This window comes from Chiloscyllium punctatum, chromosome 2 (genome assembly GCF_047496795.1).
Source record: "Chiloscyllium punctatum isolate Juve2018m chromosome 2, sChiPun1.3, whole genome shotgun sequence".
Taxonomy (NCBI): Eukaryota; Metazoa; Chordata; class Chondrichthyes; order Orectolobiformes; family Hemiscylliidae; genus Chiloscyllium; species Chiloscyllium punctatum.
The window spans coordinates 39,010,613-39,030,044 of record NC_092740.1 but is presented as its reverse complement, the minus strand read 5'-3'; the positions used below and the strand labels follow the sequence as shown (position 1 = coordinate 39,030,044).

The 19,432-nt window shown below is 44.5% G+C and overlaps 1 protein-coding gene across 1 annotated transcript in view; it reads right to left on the bottom strand.

Annotated features, from left to right (window-relative positions):
• The window catches only part of arsb (arylsulfatase B), an 80,443-nt gene extending 61,036 nt beyond the window's left edge, over nt 1-19,407 (bottom strand). Inside the window, exons 1-3 of the mRNA XM_072596216.1 lie at nt 19,047-19,407; nt 4,341-4,527; nt 1,570-1,760 (exon numbers count right to left, since the gene is read on the bottom strand). Coding sequence (XP_072452317.1) covers nt 1,570-1,760; nt 4,341-4,527; nt 19,047-19,295 — 627 coding nt within the window. The 5' untranslated portion in view covers nt 19,296-19,407. The remainder of the gene's footprint in view (nt 1-1,569; nt 1,761-4,340; nt 4,528-19,046) is intronic.
• Nucleotides 19,408-19,432: the final 25 nt, after the last annotated feature.

Genomic DNA, 19,432 nt, shown 5'->3' with positions numbered 1-19,432 from the left:
AGGTCCTTTAATCTCAGTGAACTAGATTAAAACTTCCTAGCTCTGCCATACCTCACTCACAGCCCTCCAGGCAACAGGTGCCCTGCATATGAACAATACATGTGCATTAGAAGAGCAGCTCCTGTCCCGATATTACCCCTCTCCTCCACCCCCAACCCCACCAGCTCTCTCTCCAAAGTATAACTTTTAGGGCTTTGAGAGTTCATGAGCTGAGTCTATGGGTTCCATGGTTAGGTCCATAAGTTAGGGCACTGTGCCTTTGGCACCATGCCACCTAACCCCCAGTCCCTACCACCATTTTATTCAGCACCCACTTGCGTGCCTGTGGAGGAGGATGGTGGCGCAGGCATCTTTGATGATGAGCTAGCTCAGGATTGATGGACTCTCTTTAAGCTATGTCTTTCTATCTGTTTTCTTATTCTTAAGCTATTCAAAATGGCACCCAATCATGGCGACAGTGGAAAAACTTTTCACTGTATTTTATGGTTTTTCTCACTGGAAAAGACACATGACAATCAAATCGTTCGTTTATTCATTCTGGTCCAACGTGGACTCAAGGAGCAATTGATTCTCAATCAAGGGCCTTGTCCCACTGCCGTCCCAATATAACTGGCAATGGGAGAGGTATGCAGCCAACATTTAACCCTTGCTGGTAAGTGAATGGATAGAGCGAATGGGTGTGTCTTGTGCCAGTGGAAGCCCCTTTACAGTTTTACCTTCCTGCACACCCAACCCACACCATGTTGTCTGGTGTGCCCCATTACCGCCTTCCCAGGTGACCAACCATCCTGATGGAATGTCCTGCTTATACAGGGCTGGTTCACTCGAAACATTAACATGGTGTGAGACAGCTGAACAAAGGTGTGTTCACTCTCAAAATTTACACTGTGGTGTAGGGACCCTATCTTCAAATATATAATACAAAACCATGTTTTACTATTTACATAAGGTTTACTGCCAACAAACACAAACCAAAAACAAAGAAGAATCTTTAACCCTAGCTGGGCTCGACTGTGTGGCTCCCCTTTGAACTCCTTTGTTATCTTGTTCCATGCAGTCACCCTGACCTCCCATTACTGACTCCAATATAATGTTCAGCTAATCAGGATTAGTCATTTCAGAGCAAGATTGTTTCATTTCAGATGTCAGACCAAACGTTATTCTTTAAACTTCAAACCTTTTCTTGTGCATTTTTGTTTCACAGCTTCTTTCTGACATATTCCTTCATGGCTGCCTTCCTACATGGGCAGGTCATTTTTTTTTAAAACTTTGATCAGCTCTCTTATCTTGGATGCTGCCTGAACTGCTGTGCTCTTCCAGCACCACTAATCCAGAATCTGGTTTCCAGCATCTGCAGTCGTTGTTTTTACCTCTCTTATTTAGTACACCATGTCACTTTCCTGACTTGCTTTGTAACTGCAACTTGATGATATTAATATATGACAACGGACAATTCTCAGCTGAAGCATTCAATTCTTGAAACTTTGCTCTCAGCCCTATTTCTGGCCGCCAGAACAAGGCAGTAACAGCACAGGCTTTATTGTATTTTTCTAAACAGTTTGTACAAACCTTTGCAGGGTCATGTTTAGATAGAAGATCAATGGCTTTCCTTGTAAATAAATGGGTTGAATATATGTTTGTATATTCAGCAGCAGGTTCTTCCCCATTACGCAAATCCAGTGCACAGCGAGTGACATTTAGCTTCTCAATGAAATAACAGCGCTTGTGGGTGTAATAATCCTCACTGCCCAACAAGTAACCTAAAATGCAAAATAAACAGGCATTAAAGCAACACAATATGGAAAATTGAGGGGACTGGTATTTATCTGTAAGGTGAATCAACTTTTGAAAGATTAATTATATTTAACAAATCTCACATGAATATATTGATAAAATTATTGACGGCTCTGCTTTGTACAAAGAGTTGGGAGGTCATATTATGAGGAAGGTATAGAGGAGATGTCAGAGGTACGTTCTTTATGCAGAGAGTTGTGAATGCATGGAATGCATTGCCAGCTATCATGGTGGAAGCAGAGTCATTGGGGACATTTAAGCGACTGCTGGACATGCACATGGACAGCAGTGAATTGAGGGGTGCATAGTTAGGTTATTTTATTTTAGATTAGGAATAATCCTCAGCACAACATTGTGGGCCGAAGGGCCTGTTCTGTGCTGTACTTTTCTATGTTCTATATTACAGCTGTACAAGACATTGGTTAAGCCACCTTTAGAATATTGTGCAATTCTGGTTTCCTCCTATCGGAAGGATATTGTGAAACCTGAAAGGGTTCAGAAAAGATTTACAAGGATGTTGCCAGGGTTGAAGGGTTTGAGATTTAGGGATAGGCTGAATAGGCTGGGGCTGTTCTGTCTGGAGGGTCTCAGGCTGAGGGGTAACCTTGTAGAGGCTTATAAAATCATGTGGGGCATGGATATGGTGAACAGACAAGGTTTTTTCCCCCTGGGGTGGGGGAGTCCAGAACTGGAGGGCATAGGTTTAGGGTGAGAGGGGAAAGATATAAAAAGGGACTTTAGGGGCAACTTTTTCACGCAGTGGGTGGTACGTGTATGGAATGATCTGCCAGAGGAAGTGGTGGAGGCTGGTACAATTACAACATTTAAAAGGCACCTGGATGGGTATATGAATAGAAAGGGTTTAGAGGGATATGTGCTAAGTGCAGGCAAATGGAATTAGATTAGGTTAGCATATCTGGTCAGCATGGACGAGTTGGACTGAAGGGTCTGTTTCTGTGCTGTATACCTCTATGAGTCAATGGAAGGGGAAAGTTTGCCTCTAATTGGTAGCATTTTCAATGGCAAAATGGGCACCCAAGTGAGTCACACTAATTAGGGGTAATCGCTGCTCTGTCCTGAATTTCGGCCTAGTGTTATAAAATGAGGCTGGTATAGATCAAGAGTATCTTTGCCAGTGCAGAACTTGATGGGCCAAAGGGTCTCTTCTCTGCTGTACGGTCTATGAATTAGCCAGAGGAGATCTGAGTGTCCCCTAAACAGATGCAGGAAGAGGTGGAGGCTGGGAGGACATAAGGAAAGAAAGAGGAAAGACACGACAAGGAGAAACTCAGCGGGTCTGACAAGTGACAAAACAGAGTTAATGTTTCACATCCAGAGACTCTTCTTCGTAACAGGAAGAGAAAGGTCGTTCAAGGTGATGTGCTCAATTCAGCATCACTCCTGCAACATGGAACATTTTCACTTTGCAATTAACAAGGAATTACATAGAGTAGGGGTGAAACCACATCTGGACCACCATGTGTAGGCTTCATCTCCTTATTTAGGAAAGAATGTAAGTGCATAGCAGCGGTTCAGAGAAGATTCACTTGACAGATTCCTGGGATGAGGGAGTTATCCACAGAAGCAAGTTTGGGCCTTGCATCCATCGGCGTTTTGAAGATTCATAAATGATCATGTTGAAATATATAAAAGGTCCTGAGGAGACTTTGCAGGGTGGTTGCTTCCCTTGTGGGAGAGACCAGGGCGAGAGTATACAATTTAAAAATAAAACGAGACTCCCATTAAGATGAAGTTAAGGAGAACATTTCTTTTTCTCCAGCGAGCCATGAGTCTGAAGAATTCTCCTCAAACAGCAATGGTGGAGGGGCACTGAACATTTTTAAGGCAGAGGTAGCTGGATTCTTGACTAACAAGGAAGTCCAAAAGGTATCGGGGTCAGCAGGAAAGTAGAGTTGAGGCCACAGTCAAATAGCTTATTCATATAGACATATGTAACACTCTTACTGGTGAGGGCACAGGTGTGGATGACCAGAGAGAGCAGAATTGAGCTGTGCTGCATTGTTACTATAATTCAGCAGCCTGCTCACACAGTTACTGTGGCCTCACATTAGAAGTAATCAATGCGAGATAGTAGAGGGTGGCAGACGCTAACAGAACGAGACCCCCAGCAAAAGCCTTGGGTTTTGTGAACAGCGTATAAGGAAACATGCAGGAGAAAGAGACAAGCAAACAAAAAAATCAAAGTTGTCAGCAAAAAGCTCGCGTGAAGCTCATGGTGGGACAGTGGCACACTGAAACCAGGTGATGACAATGTGTTATGGCTGGGCACCGTTGAAACCATGTCATTTTCAGAATTTAGAATCTCAGCAGTATCCTGCAAAAAAAATCAAACAAGTACAGCTGACAATCATCACATGGAAACAATATTTGTTGGGAGGAGGTGGGAGAGGGAACATCTGAATGCACCACTGGTGGTGAAACTGCCCATCAAGTGGGCTCCGTAGGGGCACTAACTTCACTCAGGCAGGAAGAATGTACTGACCACTAAAACCATGTGATGCTCCGAAAGAATCAACAGTAATTACCAAAAAAAGAATCAAATCCTCTCTGCGTTGGGTAGCACTCCTTCTTGTACATGCCCAAGTGCCACTTGCCTATCATGTGAGTCCTGTAGCCAACCTCCCTGAGTAGCTCAGGCAGTAGCTTCTCATCCAACGGGAGGCAGTATGGTTGACAGGGCCAGATAATTTCATGTTGTAGACCTGTGTGAATCTGGAGAGAAACCATGAAACATTAATCTGCAGCTGCCGAGCGTGAAAGCACGGTTGCTATGCAACACATGACACCACTGTATGATAAAAAGAGTGCTTCGAAATTGCTCAGACACATTAGAGCCCAGCAGATGCAGCAATTGTCTTCTTCACAATGCAAAGAAAATTAGGCTAGAGGACTCGACAATATTTTAATGATGTCTTAAAATAAATCTTTCATTCAAGCTCCTGGCTGATTGCCCTCATATCTGTATGTGGAAGATTTGCAGCATTTATTAAGTGAAGAGTTTTGCATAAATGTAAAGTTGCTGTGGTTTCATGCATTAAGATTTATTGTACCTCTATGGAACAATGATGAAAAGCTTCAGAACCTGGAATGGGACTATACTTGTTGGCAACCCAATGTGTTCACCCTGAGCAATAAACAGTCATAGTGACCTGGGAGCTCTGCAACACCCACTTCACTGTGGACAGGCAGCAGATGGAGGCCAGGGGAGAATGCACTTCCTTCTGGAAAAAAGGAGTCAGACTGTGACCCCAGAATCCATCAGTTTGGTTTCACCAGGAGGAACAGGATCAGCACCATACTCTCTCAACTCCCTGTGGGTGTTAATGGAGGACTGAGGCCCTTACATCCACATCTTAGTCATTACTAATAGGCCAGTGTCATCTGCAGTCACTGGTTTTAGGTTCCGACTGTAGCGAGTGGCTGCAGAAGGTATACTCTGCTGCCACTGTGTGTCAGTGATGGAGGGAGTAAATGGTGATACTGAATGGGCTCAATGAAGTTCCACCAAGTGTGTGGCTTCGTCCTGGTCGGTGTCAAGCTTCTTCACTGTTGTTAGATCGAACACTCATCTACTCAAGTGGGGAATATTCCAGCTCATTACTGACTTTTGAGCATGGGAGTCAGTGGGGAGTAAGCAGATCAGGTTACCCACTGCAGAATTCCCAGCCTCTGACCTGCTCTTGCAGCCACGACATTTGTGTGGCTAGTCCAGTCCAGTTTCTAGTCAATGGCAACCCCCATGATGTCGACAGAATCGGAACACAAACTGTTTCAAGACCCGAGGAATCTCAAATGGTGCTGAACATCATGCACTATTCAGTAGCCCAACAAAGAGAAAAAAAATGTTACTAGGAATCTTGGTACCTGGTTATAAGCAATTTTGTTATGCAAGAGAAAATCTTATTTGCAAGTCTTCCTTTTTCTTGTTACTATATCCCTCTGGTATGTTTTGTTCATTTGTCTAGTCTTGATCCATTTACTTTCCAGGGCCTTTTGAAAAGTTTGAACAAAAGAACCCCTATTTTGGAAGTTGTTGCGACCAAAATCTTTGATCCCACATCACTGCTACCAAAGGACAGGTAAGGGTCCAGTTGGTCCGGAGAACCAACTCAGAGGGAAGAGGGAAGAGCGAGCGAGCGACAGAGAGACACATACGGAGAAAGAAAGAGAGAGAAAGAAAGAGAGAGAGAGAGAGAGAGACATACAGAGAGCCACACACACACACAGCGAGAGAGACCAGCAAGAGAGAGAGACACACACAGAGACAGAGAGAGAGAAAGAGAGACACAGAGAGAAAGAGAGAGAGAGACGCACAGCGAGAGACAGACAGACAGACAGACAGAGGGAGAGACACACACACAATGAGAGAGAGACAGAGAGACAAAGAGAGAGAGAGACACACACACGCACAAAGAGAGAGAGACACACGCACAGAGACAGAGACACAGAGAGACAGACACACACACGCACAGAGAGAGACACATGCACAGAGAGAGACACACACAGAGACAGAGACACCCTCACACACAAAGAGAGAGACAGAGAGACAGACAGACAAAGAGAGAGAGAGAGAGACAGAGAGACATGCAGAGAGAGACACAAAGACACAGAGAGAGAGACACAGAGAGAGAGAGAGAGAGAGAGAGAGAGACACACACACAGACAAGTGGTGGTGACTTCAGCCTGAGAGTCAGCATGCCTCAAGCAGGGGGGCAGTTTGAAAAGGAGAGTCCTTCGTGGTAACCTCAGCCAAATGTGGGAGTTGAACTCATACTGTGGGCATCAACACCAGCCATTCAGCCAACTAAGCTAAGCAGCCTCGAGGGGCCAAATGGCATATTCATGGAACCATACAGAACAGAAAAGGCCCTTTGGCCCTTTGAGTCTGTACCAACAAAAAATGCACTACCACCTGCACTAGTCCCAATTTCTCACACTACCTTTGAATATTAATGACAATTCAAGTGCTCATCCAAGTACTTCTTAAAAGATTAGATTAGATTAGATTAGATAACAGTGTGGAAACAGGCCCTTCAGCCCAACAAGTCCACACCGACCCGCCGAAGCGCAACCCACCCATACCCCTACATTTACCCCTTACCTAACACTACGGGCAATTTAGTATGGCCAATTCACCTGACCCAGCACATCTTTGGATGTGGGAGGAAACTGGAGCACCCGGAGGAAACCCACGCAGACATGGGGAGAACATGCAAACTCCATACAGTCAGTCGCCTGAGGCGGGAATTGAACCCGGGTCTCTGGCGCTGTGAGGCAGCAGTGCTAACCATTGTGCCACCGTGCCGCCAAAAGGTTTGATATTTCTGCTTCTCCTACCATCCCAGACCCCCGCTACCCTCTGGGTGAAAAGGATTTCCTCAAATTCCGATTTGAAATTATGCCCCTTTGTTATTGATCCTTCAACCAAAAGGGAACAGCTGTTTTTTTTTTATTTTCTATGTTTCTAAGAACAAACAACAACAAAACCTCTTCGGAGTTTGAAACGTTTGCAGGTGAGTAGTGCCACAAACACCATTTTGTTTAATCATTGCAATTAGTTCATAAAACTTCAAAGTTATATGTTGCTTGAAGAGTAGCACAAAGATGGAGTAACAGACCGGACACATCTCATTGATTTCTAGCGATTTCAGTTTTGACCTCCCCCAGCTCAGCCTGACCACACCAACTCCAATCTTTCCCCAAGATTCACAGACACAATGCCCACGCCTTTCCTTTGTTTGAAGGACGATTTGTTTTCTCTAACTTGCAGACCCCTTAGGCTGAAAGATTGGTAGGTGAAGCCTATTTGGAGTCACCACAGTTCATCTCCAAGGATGCACAATAATCTTTAGAAGAATTCCCTCAGGGCAGGAAAGAAGGATCACACTATGTTCACAGATAACCCTTATCTGATAAACTCACATTACGCACAACAGGCCAGCAGCATGTTATCTTCTGGCAATACCATTGATACCTGACCTCTCCTACTGTTAACAATTTCTTTGATGTGTTCACCTCCTACAGTTTTACTTTATTTGGCAGAGCAGAGTAAAGCAGGACAGGAGAACACTTTATATAACGCAGTCAAACAACACATCGCATGTTTGTACTAATTTGCAGAGATTCAAAAGATCTCAATGAAACTTTGTAGAGATCTCACTATCCCATGCCAACTGCTGAAGACATTTTGCGACAATTTGCCAAGACAAAGGACTTGACTGTGGAAAGTTAAACATCACACAACACCAGGTTATACAACAGGTTTAACTGGAAGCACTAGCTTCCAATCAAACCTGCTGGACTATAAGTTGGTGTCGTGTGATTTTTAACTTTGTAACCCCAGTCCGACACCGGCATCTCCAAATCATGACTCTCTGTGAAAGTTGGCTATTGGCAAGTGAATCTGGATAAAAACAGTATGCTAACTACATTCTGGGAACGATACCAGAGGCACAGTTGCTAGTCCATGCCATTTGGCATTTCACCTGACATATAACACAGACAGCCAGAGATAATTAGCAATCTATCCAGGGTGGAAACTACTGCACTTGATCTGTTGGTCCATAGACGTCGAGATCCAATGAAAGAAGTCATTGGTACAAGAATCTGCTTGAGAGCACTTACCAGATGAAGCCAAAGCTGAACAGGAAAAAGATCCAATTGAAGACGCCTCAAGTATAGGATCACCAACTGACAGCAAAAGGATTTGTTTGGATCTAATTTGGAACTAATTGTCCTGACACAATTGAATATAAGAGTTAGATCAACAATGTCAATGACTACCAATGAGATTGTAGAATGCCTGAATGCCACTTCAGTCATTACATTACCATGAAATTATAATGGCCCTCAATTCATAAATGAAGAATTCAGTCTCTTCATAAGAGATTGGGTAATTCAACCTCATACCTCACCTCCACACTATCTGCGGTCAAATGGAAAGGTTGAGGCAGCAGTGGAACTTGCCAAAGTGGTCATAAAGAAATTGAGCAATTCCATTACAGACTTACATAACCCAATCCTTGAATGGAGAAATAGGCCCAATGAAGACATGGAATGTAGTCCAGTCCAAAGACTAATGTTGCACTGCACCTAAACTACTCTTCCAATAGTGAAAAAAGATTATCGAAGCCAGATGCGGGAATAGGTTTGTCAAAACTAAGGTGAAACAATAAAACCAAATGTCAGTTTGATAAAACTGCCAAGTCATTGTCTGACCTGAGCATTGGAGAACCTGTCAGAGTGCAAACAATCAGCCCTCCTCAACAAAAGTCAGTTCACATGGCAATTTGGGACCTGTGTACAGCCGTGGTTACCTTGATCATCCACAGGAAATGTGGGACCATGGGCTCAAGCCTCTTCCACAATTTAATAAGGTTACGGCTGACGTGATTGAATCCTCAACACATACACCCTGATAACCTATTACCTCTTATTTATCAAGGAGATATCCACCTCTGCTTTAAATGGATGTTTACAGGTTGAGTGAGAGAGAACAGACTTGGCACATGGAATATAATGTAGGAAAACATGTGCTTATGCACTTTTTACAGGAAGAATAGGGGAGCTGAAAACTATTTAAAATGAAAAAGACTGAAGAAAGCTATAGGACAGAGAGATTTGGGAGTTCTTGTCCTTGAATCACAAAAAGCAATCTTCCAAGTTCAGTGGGTAATAGAGAAGGCCAATGGAATGTTGGCATTTCAAAAGGAAACAAGTATAAAAGTAGAGAGGTTTTACTAAAACTGTCCGAGATGCAGGTCAGACCTCCGCTGAAATATTATGAACAGCTTTGGGCCCCTTATCTATCCTGACATAAGAGGCAGTCCATAAATGGTTCACTGGGTTGATACGAGGTATGGACGGATGGTCTTATGAGGAAAGTTTGAATCGATTGAGCTTGTACGGATTGGTACTCATTAAAAATCACACCACCCCTAGGTTATAGTCCAACAGGTTGGAAGCACCAGCTTTCGAGGCACTGCCTCCCCATCAGGTGGTTGTGGAAGATGACCATACAACACAGAACTTATAGCGAAAGGGTTACAGTATCATGGAGTTATAATGATATATTAAACAACTTCAGTTAAAAATCACAACACCAGGTTACAGTTCTTAAATTTAGATTGAGTCTTTCATCTTTTAGAATGGGATATGGTGGTTTAGGTTCTTTAATATATAAATCCCAGCATTAAAGAACCCAATTGATGCTAATTCCCTTGTGGGAACATCTAGAACCAGAGGGCATCAGCTCAGAGCGCTGTTTTGGCTGAGTCAGAAGGTGTTTTCAAGGCTGAGGTAGACAAATTTTCAATGAGCAAGGAAATCTAGGGTAATGGGGAAAAGGCAGGAAAGTGGAATTGATTATTATCAGATCAGCCATGAATAGTGGAGCAAACCCAATGAGCTGAACGGCCTATTTCTGTTTCTATGGTTTATTGTCTTAAAAATATTTAAAGCCTTCAATTATGCACCTTTTGAACAGAGTTCCAGAGACTGACAATCAATTAAGAAAATATTTTGCCTAACCAGTCTTAAATGGGTAACCTCTTATTTTTAAGCTACATGCCTTAGTTTGAGATTGTTCCAATACCGGAAACATCCTGTCCACAGCAAGGCTATGAGGCCACCTTAGGATCTTAGTTGTTTCAATCACATCACCTCTTATTCGTCAAAACCCCAAGAGATACAAGTCTAGACAGTCCAAACTTTCCTCATAAGACAACCTATCATTCTAGATAGTGGTGAGTAAACCTTCACTAATTTGTTTCCAACATATTAACATCCTTCCTTAAGGAGACCAATACTACTTACAATATTCTAGATGTGGTCTCATCAGTGTCCTATATAACTGAAGCATAACGTTCCTCCTTTTGTATGAATGACCACATATATCACTGCAACCACAGATATTTATAAATAACTAGAGAAACTGGCCCTGTACTAAAGGCAATAGATCAGGATGGAGATACATCACCACTTGCACAGAAGGTAGAACGATCATCTATTCTAGAGGTCCCCTGTGCAGCAATGGGTCAGCAACAAGTTACCACAATAACAGTGCTCACTGCGAGAAATGACAAATACCAGAGAAATTTCAATGACTACATGCAGGTGTGCCATTAGGAAACCCGCAGTATTTAAAGGTTATCCATGCAATATACATACAGAAACTAATAAAAAGTGAAACTTTTACTAACACATCATGTATTAATAAAACATCATTCTAACTGTGACCACGTGTTAGTAACCTGTAATACCAAATTCTAAAATGAACTATGAAAAAGGGGAAAAGTTTGGAGAAATGTAGTTGCCCCTAGTTGACTTGCCATAGTCATGTGACTTCCAGCTCTGTTGCAAATGCCTGTGCCTGTCATAGTTGTTAAACATACATCACTGGGAACACTCATGACGCTCAGAGTTAGATCAGTGCTGATCTCCCGAGAGGATTGTGGGGCTGAATGACACAGACAGGAAGGGCTTTGAAAATAAGGATGAGACTTTTAAAATCAAGATGTTACTGTCTTCTTTTGGCTCTCAGTCAAGCAAACACAGGGTTGCTAAAAGTGAGCAGGACTGGGTGAGAGTTTAGACGTGGAAAACAGAGTTTTGGATATCCGCCCAATTATTGAGTGTACATTTTGGAAGACCAGCTAGGGGTGCACAGGAATTATATCTCGAGGTGACGAAGGCAAGAAAGCTTCAGGAGATGAGCTGGGACTGGACAACACTGGGCAATGTTACAAAGCTGGAAAAAAAGCACATGAATGTGCAGTTTAGATAAGGAAATAATTTTGAACAGTCTTAACCTCAGCCCTAGACAAGTTAAATAAAGAGCAGAGAAGGAAGAACAATTCAATACAAATAGCCATCAAATTACCATTTAATTTCAGGGTGGTGGTGCCTGAACTGTGCAATGAAAAGATTCGTACTGCTTCAGTGATCTGTAGTTGGGTCATTGCTGGGTCAAAGTAAATTGCACAAGTTTTCCATTGTAGCTGACTGGAGAAAGCATCAGGGAGACACTGGCGAGGAACAGGGAAAGAGTTGTGCAGTAGCAGCACCACCTAGTGTTTTATTTTTAAACTGCTGCTGCTGCTAATGGCTTGGTAACAAATCTGCTCACCTCATCAGGAAGAAATTCCACCATTATCCGGAGAGTCCAGCTCAGTGCAGTTATTGGAGGGAAGTTTCTGGATCACAATTATTTCATCTCTCACGCTACAGTTCAGGAGGTGAAAGCTGGGAAAAATCAGGCAAAGTGGAACAGGTTCCTGTAACCTGGGATTGTAAATGGAGATTGTGGGTGAATCCCAGAATTATGGACCACCCCATACATCCCCAACAAGGTAGACCTTCACCTCTCTGGATCTTCTCTCTGTCTTACCTATTGAATGTTCACAGCATTTTCTGTTCTTGATCAACACAAGAGTTTCAAAGGCATTGTAACATCCTCCACCCAAGGTCCCCGAGGGAAAAGAGGGAGGACTCAGACACGGACAGAACTCTCCACTGGGGATCCCCATTGCCCGGCAGTGAACAAGCACATCAAGGTGTGTCTGGCCGGTGGATGGTAGAGTCAAGGCGGATGGTGTGCAGCATCTGCCTATACAAAACTCACCGTTTCACAAGCTGAAAGGACACACACAACACATATTCAGGAGGCAGCTCAGCTTATGGGGCACAGGTATCGGGGGAAGGTATGGGATCCTGGGGCCAATGTAAAATTCCATTAAAGGCAGACGGGATCCTATCACACACCTGAACATCCTCCAACTAGTGCACGATGTCAGGTCTGAGCACTGCCGTTTTAAGGCATTGGACGGAATTGGCATTGAGCCGGATGCCCACCACTGCAGTGTGCACCAATTCCTGAGGCAGCACCTAGCCCAGGCCCCCATCACCCAGCATGTCCCCCACCCTGGTCACACCCATTGCCACTGCCTTCCCCTCCGCCAGCCATTCAAACCAGTGGTAGTAGTGGAGGTCCAGATTCCTGAGCAACAGCTCGGTTGATAGCTGCAACGCCGATAGAGGGTAGGCACGGCCCAAGTCAAACATGCTCCAGCCATTGATCAGGTCCTGGTAAAAGGCAGGCATCCACTCGTGTCGTAAATGAGGTCACGCAGCCAGCTGAAAATATTTGTCACCAGAGTGCGCCACCCGCGAAGGGGGTATGGCTTGACGCAAAAGGTAACACTACAGGGCCTGAAGACTGAAAGTCGCCACCTGGGTGCAGAGGCACGTCAGTGACTGACCACCCTCCTCGACAGGGAGACTCAGAACCTCTGCCATGACCTTGTGTATCTTCTTGTCCCAGAAGAAAAAAACCAACATCCTGTAGATTTTATGACAAAACCAGTAGAAGCTAGCTCTTGGAGCCCAGGGCAGCCAAGAGTTTGGCCTCAGCTCCTGCCAATTCCTGGATTCCTCAGCTGAGCTGAATCAGACCTCAGATAGTGGAGGGGAGATGCGTTCCTTCTGAGTTCCCGTATCTCCTCCAGCAAGAAATTTACTCACCATGGGCCAACCGTGAGGCCGGAACATTTGGCCCATTTGATCATGACAAAAGACACTGCTGAGTACACCACCTGGCACTTGTGCCTCTTCCCCAGGTCAGCCAGCCAGGTCGCTGAGCGTGAGGAGCAGTGTAAGCTGAAAGAACCACCCCAGTGCCCGGCTCGGGCACAGCCAACCCTGACAACATCCTCCGCACGGGGCACAGGAAAGGCTCCATGCACAGGGAATATAGCTGGCCAGACAAGGGGCAGCCCTGATGTCCTCCTCTCCCAAAGGAAAGGGGCAATGTCAGGGACCCATTAACTTTAATCAGATACTCTGCAGCGGTGTACAAAAGTCAGATCTTGGCATCGAACTGTGTCCCAAACCCAAATGTTTGCAGAGTCCTGAGCAGATACTCATGATCGACCCTGATTGAGGGATAGAAAGATGCTTGATAGACCAGTCCTCTGGGAGAAATGGATCAGGATCCAGACCAGATGGACCTTGTTGTGGTGCCTCCAGCCCAGGACCATGTACGACTGGTCAGGATTGATCGTGTGGTTCTGCATTGATTCCAGGCGAGATGACAACACCCTCGTGAAAATTTTGTAATCTGTGCTGAGGATGGAGAGCAGATACCAGTTCTTAAGTGAACAAAAGTCCAGTCTTCGGCAGCAGCACAGTGACCGCCTTGCACCAAAAAAGGGGCAGCTCTCTGGCAAAAATCATTCCTCCAGGATCCACACATAATTGCTAGGATGTAGTTCACTGACAACAAAATACCTCACCTCCCAATTACAAAGTCAGCAATATACTTTAGAAGCACAATGTTAATAAATCCCTTGAAGATTGTGGGTCTTATTCCAACCACAGAACTTGAGTACATAACCTAGGCTGGCACTTCAGTGTTCGATGGAAGGAGTTATTCGGAGTTTCAACTATCATAATTGAGATGAGACACTGAAATCGCATCTGCCTATTCAGGTTAGGCATGACATTATTATTATTCTATTGGTACTGTTCAAAGGAGACAGATACGATGGGCCAGAAGGCCTTGATCTGCACTGTAAGAATTTTGACTGTCTGCTGGTCAGAGATCAAACCAAGACTTTTCTCTCAACCAACAGCAGACAGAACAAAACTGATCTTTCAACTCTCAGATTTTGTGGGATCTTGCTGTGGGAAAGTAACACACTTTTCTTCTGGCATATGTTCAGACATGCAGAGTCATTATACATTTGCCTTGGTGAGGGGGGGGGGGGAAGGTGGTGTGTGGGCTACTGTCTGTGTGGAGTATGCACATTCTCCCAATGTCTGTGTGGGTTTCCTCTGGGTGCTCTGGTTTCATCCATAATCAAGTGAATCAGTCATGCTAAACTGCCTATAGTGTTAGGTGCATTAATCAGGGGTAAATATAGGGGAGGGAAAATGGGTCTGGGTGGATTACTCTTCAGAGGGTTGGTATGGACTTGTTGGGCCAAATAGCTTGTTTACATACATTGTTCTGAAGTCACACTTCTGTGTGCTATCCAATGAGAAATAATGCCATTACTAATTACTTCCAATTGTAAGCAGACTCAAGGTTTTAGGTTTTTAGTTTTACAGATTTACTCATTCAACTGGCTGTTTTTTAAAAAATTTTATTAAATTTTTATTAAACAATACAATTTACAAAACAATTAACATTAACGGCTGTATACAGAGAAACAGCAATTTTACAAGGGAGAGGAATGGCAAAGCCAGGCCCCAAACCCTAATGTTCAACCAGTTCTCAGGGAAATGAGGATAAACCTCAAATCCCAGTTTCAATCATTATAAAGCAGTAACAAGGACATTTGTACATATAAGACAGTCCAATTACATAAAAACAGTGCATACAATACAGATCCCCAGCAACCCATCAAGTCACCCATCCCTCCCACCTTCCGGCAACTCTAAGGCAGCCCGCCCCTACACCCCATCCGGCTCTCAGTCCACCCCATGCTCCTTCCAGCTCTCGGTCCACCCTGACACACCTTCCGACCACTTCTAGGACAGCTCACCCTGCTTCCCTAAACCCACCACCTTCCGACTTCCCTAAATGCCCTTCGCACCTACCTAGCTGTTTATAAGAGGCTTTTTACAGTCAAGATGCAATTTTATACACAAACCATTGGCTTTAAATTAAGCCATTGAGTTTATACATGATGTAACAACTTCAGAACAATAATGCAGTAGTATTATGAAATTATGTGGCAGTCAGGAACAGACATCTGAATAGAGACAGCACAAATATTATAACTGAAGAGTAAGGAATTATTAATTCAGCAGCTAATAAAGCTACATTTTATTTCTATCAATATACTACCTGCAGTTTAAAAGTACAGTTAGAAGCAGATTGTGGGAGCAGAATCAAGACTGTCCTTGGCTCATAACGTCACAGAGACACTTAGGAATAAAGGCCTGATAAGGCAAACTCTCTAAAACACGCTCTAAGATTCAAATAGCACTCTGTCATTTCAGGTTTTAAGAGTAACCTGTTCTGGCCTACAGAGAAATCCTGCTTTACCCACAGAACAGTAGTACCCTGCTCTACTGCCACCTCACTTTTATCGTATTGCTGTCACAAAACTAGGTTCCCTGGGCTACATCCACTTCTGGTCCTCGTGGTAAACTTCCTGCATTCAATGAGCGCCTCATCTTCCGCTTAGGGACCCGCCAACCACATGGGATGAATGTAGATTTCTCCAGCTTCCTCATTTCCCCTCCCCCCACCTTATCTCAGTCCCAACCCCCCGGATTCAGCACCGCCCTCTTGATCTGCAATCTCCTTCCCGACCTCTCCTCCCCCACCCCCTTTCCGGCCTATCACCCTCACCCTCCCCTCCTTCCACCTATCGTATTCCCAGCACCCCTCCCCCAAATCCCCTCCCCCCTACCTTTTATCTCAGTCCGCCTGGCACACCAGCCTCATTCCTGAAGAAGGGCTTATGCCCAAAATGTCAATTGTCCTGCTCCTCGGATGCTGCCTGGCCTGCTGTGTTTTTCCAGCATCATATTTTTCAACTTCCTGCATTCAATCTCAGACTGTGTCTATTCTGGTTCTTGGTCTCCATCTGGAGCCTCAGGTTTTGCTAATCTGATCAAACTTTGTTTCAGACGATGCAAAAATAGCTGATCTGGTCCTGCTCACTCCTATCCTGCACTGGACTGCTGATGAATGGCTTTTGCTTTGCTGCTTCAGTATCACATCGACTTCATTTATTTATTTATTTTTAAATAGGTTATGCATTTCACTGTTTTTAATACTGTTCATGTATTCTTTTCTATTCCCATGTAGAAAAACAGCTTGCTAACACTCACCGCTGGGTTGGACAGGCTGGTCTACTTGTTCACCTCTGGGGTGCGGCTGTCCTGCTCCTCGGATGCTGCCTGACTGGGTGTGCTTTTCCAGCACCGCACTCTTCAACTCTGATCGCCAGCATCTGCCGTCCTCACTTCCTCCCTGACTGCCAGTAACTGTCCTATTGATAATCTTTAGGCTTCAACTTCATTTATTCTGTAAAACTATTCCAGCTACCCTTACTGGAATTTGCTCTTTCAGGTTTGACTGCTTCCTGATCTTGTGGACGCCTCTCAGCCATCACATTGTCTCCCTCAACTACACTAGTACTGTTGCTTCATCTTTACTCACTTCCCTGGTTTTTTGATTTCAGTCCCACAGCTCCTTTGTGCAGTATTGGCACCACTGTTACTACCTCGGCCAGCCACCACCCACCGGATGCAAAGATCAATCACTGCCAGCTCATGAAATCCCTACAATGTGGAAGCAGGCTATTCAGCCCATTAAGTCCACACCATTCCTCTGAGCAGCATCCCAACCAGACCCAACCCCCTTACCCCATCCCTGTAACCCTGCATTTCCCATAGTTAATTCACCTAGCCTGCTCATCCGTGGCCACTATGGGTAATTTCCCATGGCCAATGTACACCTACTTGGACCGTGAGGGGGAATCCGAGCACCCGGATGAAACCCACACAGATATGGGGTGAGTGTGCAAACAGGGTGTAATCAAACCCAGTTCTCTGGTGCTGAGGCAGCAGTGCTAACCACTGAGCCACCATGCTGCCTCATAGACAGCTTTACCTTCATTGTCTCTTTTCATGTTGTGCAAACCTCCAACTATGATGGTCTAGCCCTTAACACTTACTATAAACGCATAAGGCAGGTCAGAAACTTGAAATTTTGACCTTACCTGCTGACTCATGAAGTCAGGAGTGTAATGGATTCCCTCCACTCACCCGAATGGGTACAGACAAAACGTTCAACAGCGTCCAGGTGAACACAGCCCACTAGACTGGTACCTCAACCACCACTTTAAATAGTCCCCCTCTCTACCACTGACAGTGACAGGGTGTATTATATGATGCCAAATGAAAATAGATGCCATAAATAATTTCTTCTCCATTAAAACCCCTGACCCTTCAGATCCACCATCAACAGTCTGATCCTCCACTGTCACTGTATCATCAGTCTCTTGTGCAACAGCAAGTGCAGGAAGAGCTGCCATTTGCTCTGAACACTCTAACCAACCACAGGATTACAACACTGCCATCAATTCAAATCTTCTCCATTGCCAACAATTGAGCAAGATCACTTGCAAACTTGTTACCCCATTTAATCCTGAGCTGTGCTTCCAGATCCACAGGATCTCTGTCATAGTGAAAGCGTCTGCTTCCATGACCAGAAATGACCCACTGTTGTCTCGGGTCCCTTGCTGCTGTCAAGTTGAACTCTCAGTCACAACTCTCTGCAGATATCAGCTCATCCAAAACTCTGCTGCCTGCCTTGTTAGCACCATACAGATTGTTCTCAAAATTGTTTTGTGTGTATGTGTGTGGCTTCATAAAAACATTTTAAGATACTGCACACTGAAAACAAGGAGAATTATTTTCCATGCTCAAAACGGTGTTATATTTCAGTTATCCCATCCAGCACTGACTCCCTAACAGGTAAAAGTTATGAAATTCTCAAACCATCACTAAAGTCCTTTTGTAGCATCACTCTCATCACCTCCATGACATTTCTGAGCCCTATCACACATCCTCCAACATATCCTGTTCCCCTTCACTCAATTAAACCATTCAGCTCCTAAACTGATATTTTCTAAACAGCTACACATTTAAGAATAAAGTCTTACCACAACCATGACCCTTATCTTTACTACCCTTCAACTGATTCACATCCTCTGCATTTTAAAAAATCCTTTATTCTCTTGCACTAAATGCCAACTTTACTCTTCACCCACTGGGGATGGGCAAAACACACACGTTCTGGAAACTAGCAAATTACTGCAAATGCTGGAGTTTGAAAACAGCAAATGCTGGAGATCACAGTGGGTCAGACAACATCTTAACATTTCACTGACTGGAAACATTAGCTTGCTCTCTCTGAATGGATGCTGCCTAACCGGCTGTGTGGTCTCTCCAACACTTTTTGCTTTCACACGCATTCAGGGATTTTGTTAATGGGCTTTACAATATCAGAAGCCCGTAAGTTAACTCCCATCTTCCTCAGCATCAAATAATTTTGCAAAGTTACGCTTTAGATAGTTATTACTATCATCCCTAATCCTCTCTTCACAAGATCCCTATACGATCTCCCCGTTGGAAATGTTAGAAGTCCCTACTTAATTAGATGTGGACGTTAATAGCAGCGCGTCTGCTGAAGGTGGTTGATCTATCCCTACCTGGTACCTGCCAGTCAGTAACTGGCTCCGTGAGGGTGTACACAGGGGCTGCACATAGTAGTTTTGCAGCCTGACCCCCTGAGCTGAGAGCTGGTCCAGGACCGGAGTTCGGATCTGGGAGCCGTGATACCCGATGTCGTTCCAGCCATAATCGTCGGCCAGAACGAAGATGATGTGCGGCCGGGAAGCCCCCGAGATGCAGAGGGCGGTGGAAAGGACAAGCAAGCGGAACCCTAAACACAACCCCATTGACCCAGCTCCAACCCTCAGCCGCCTCCAACACCCGGAAGGCAGCAACTTCCAGCTGCACTGTCACATGACTGGGTCCCGTGATCGCTTCATATTTCATTCATGTATCCAAATGAACTCCAAAGATTGACAGCGAT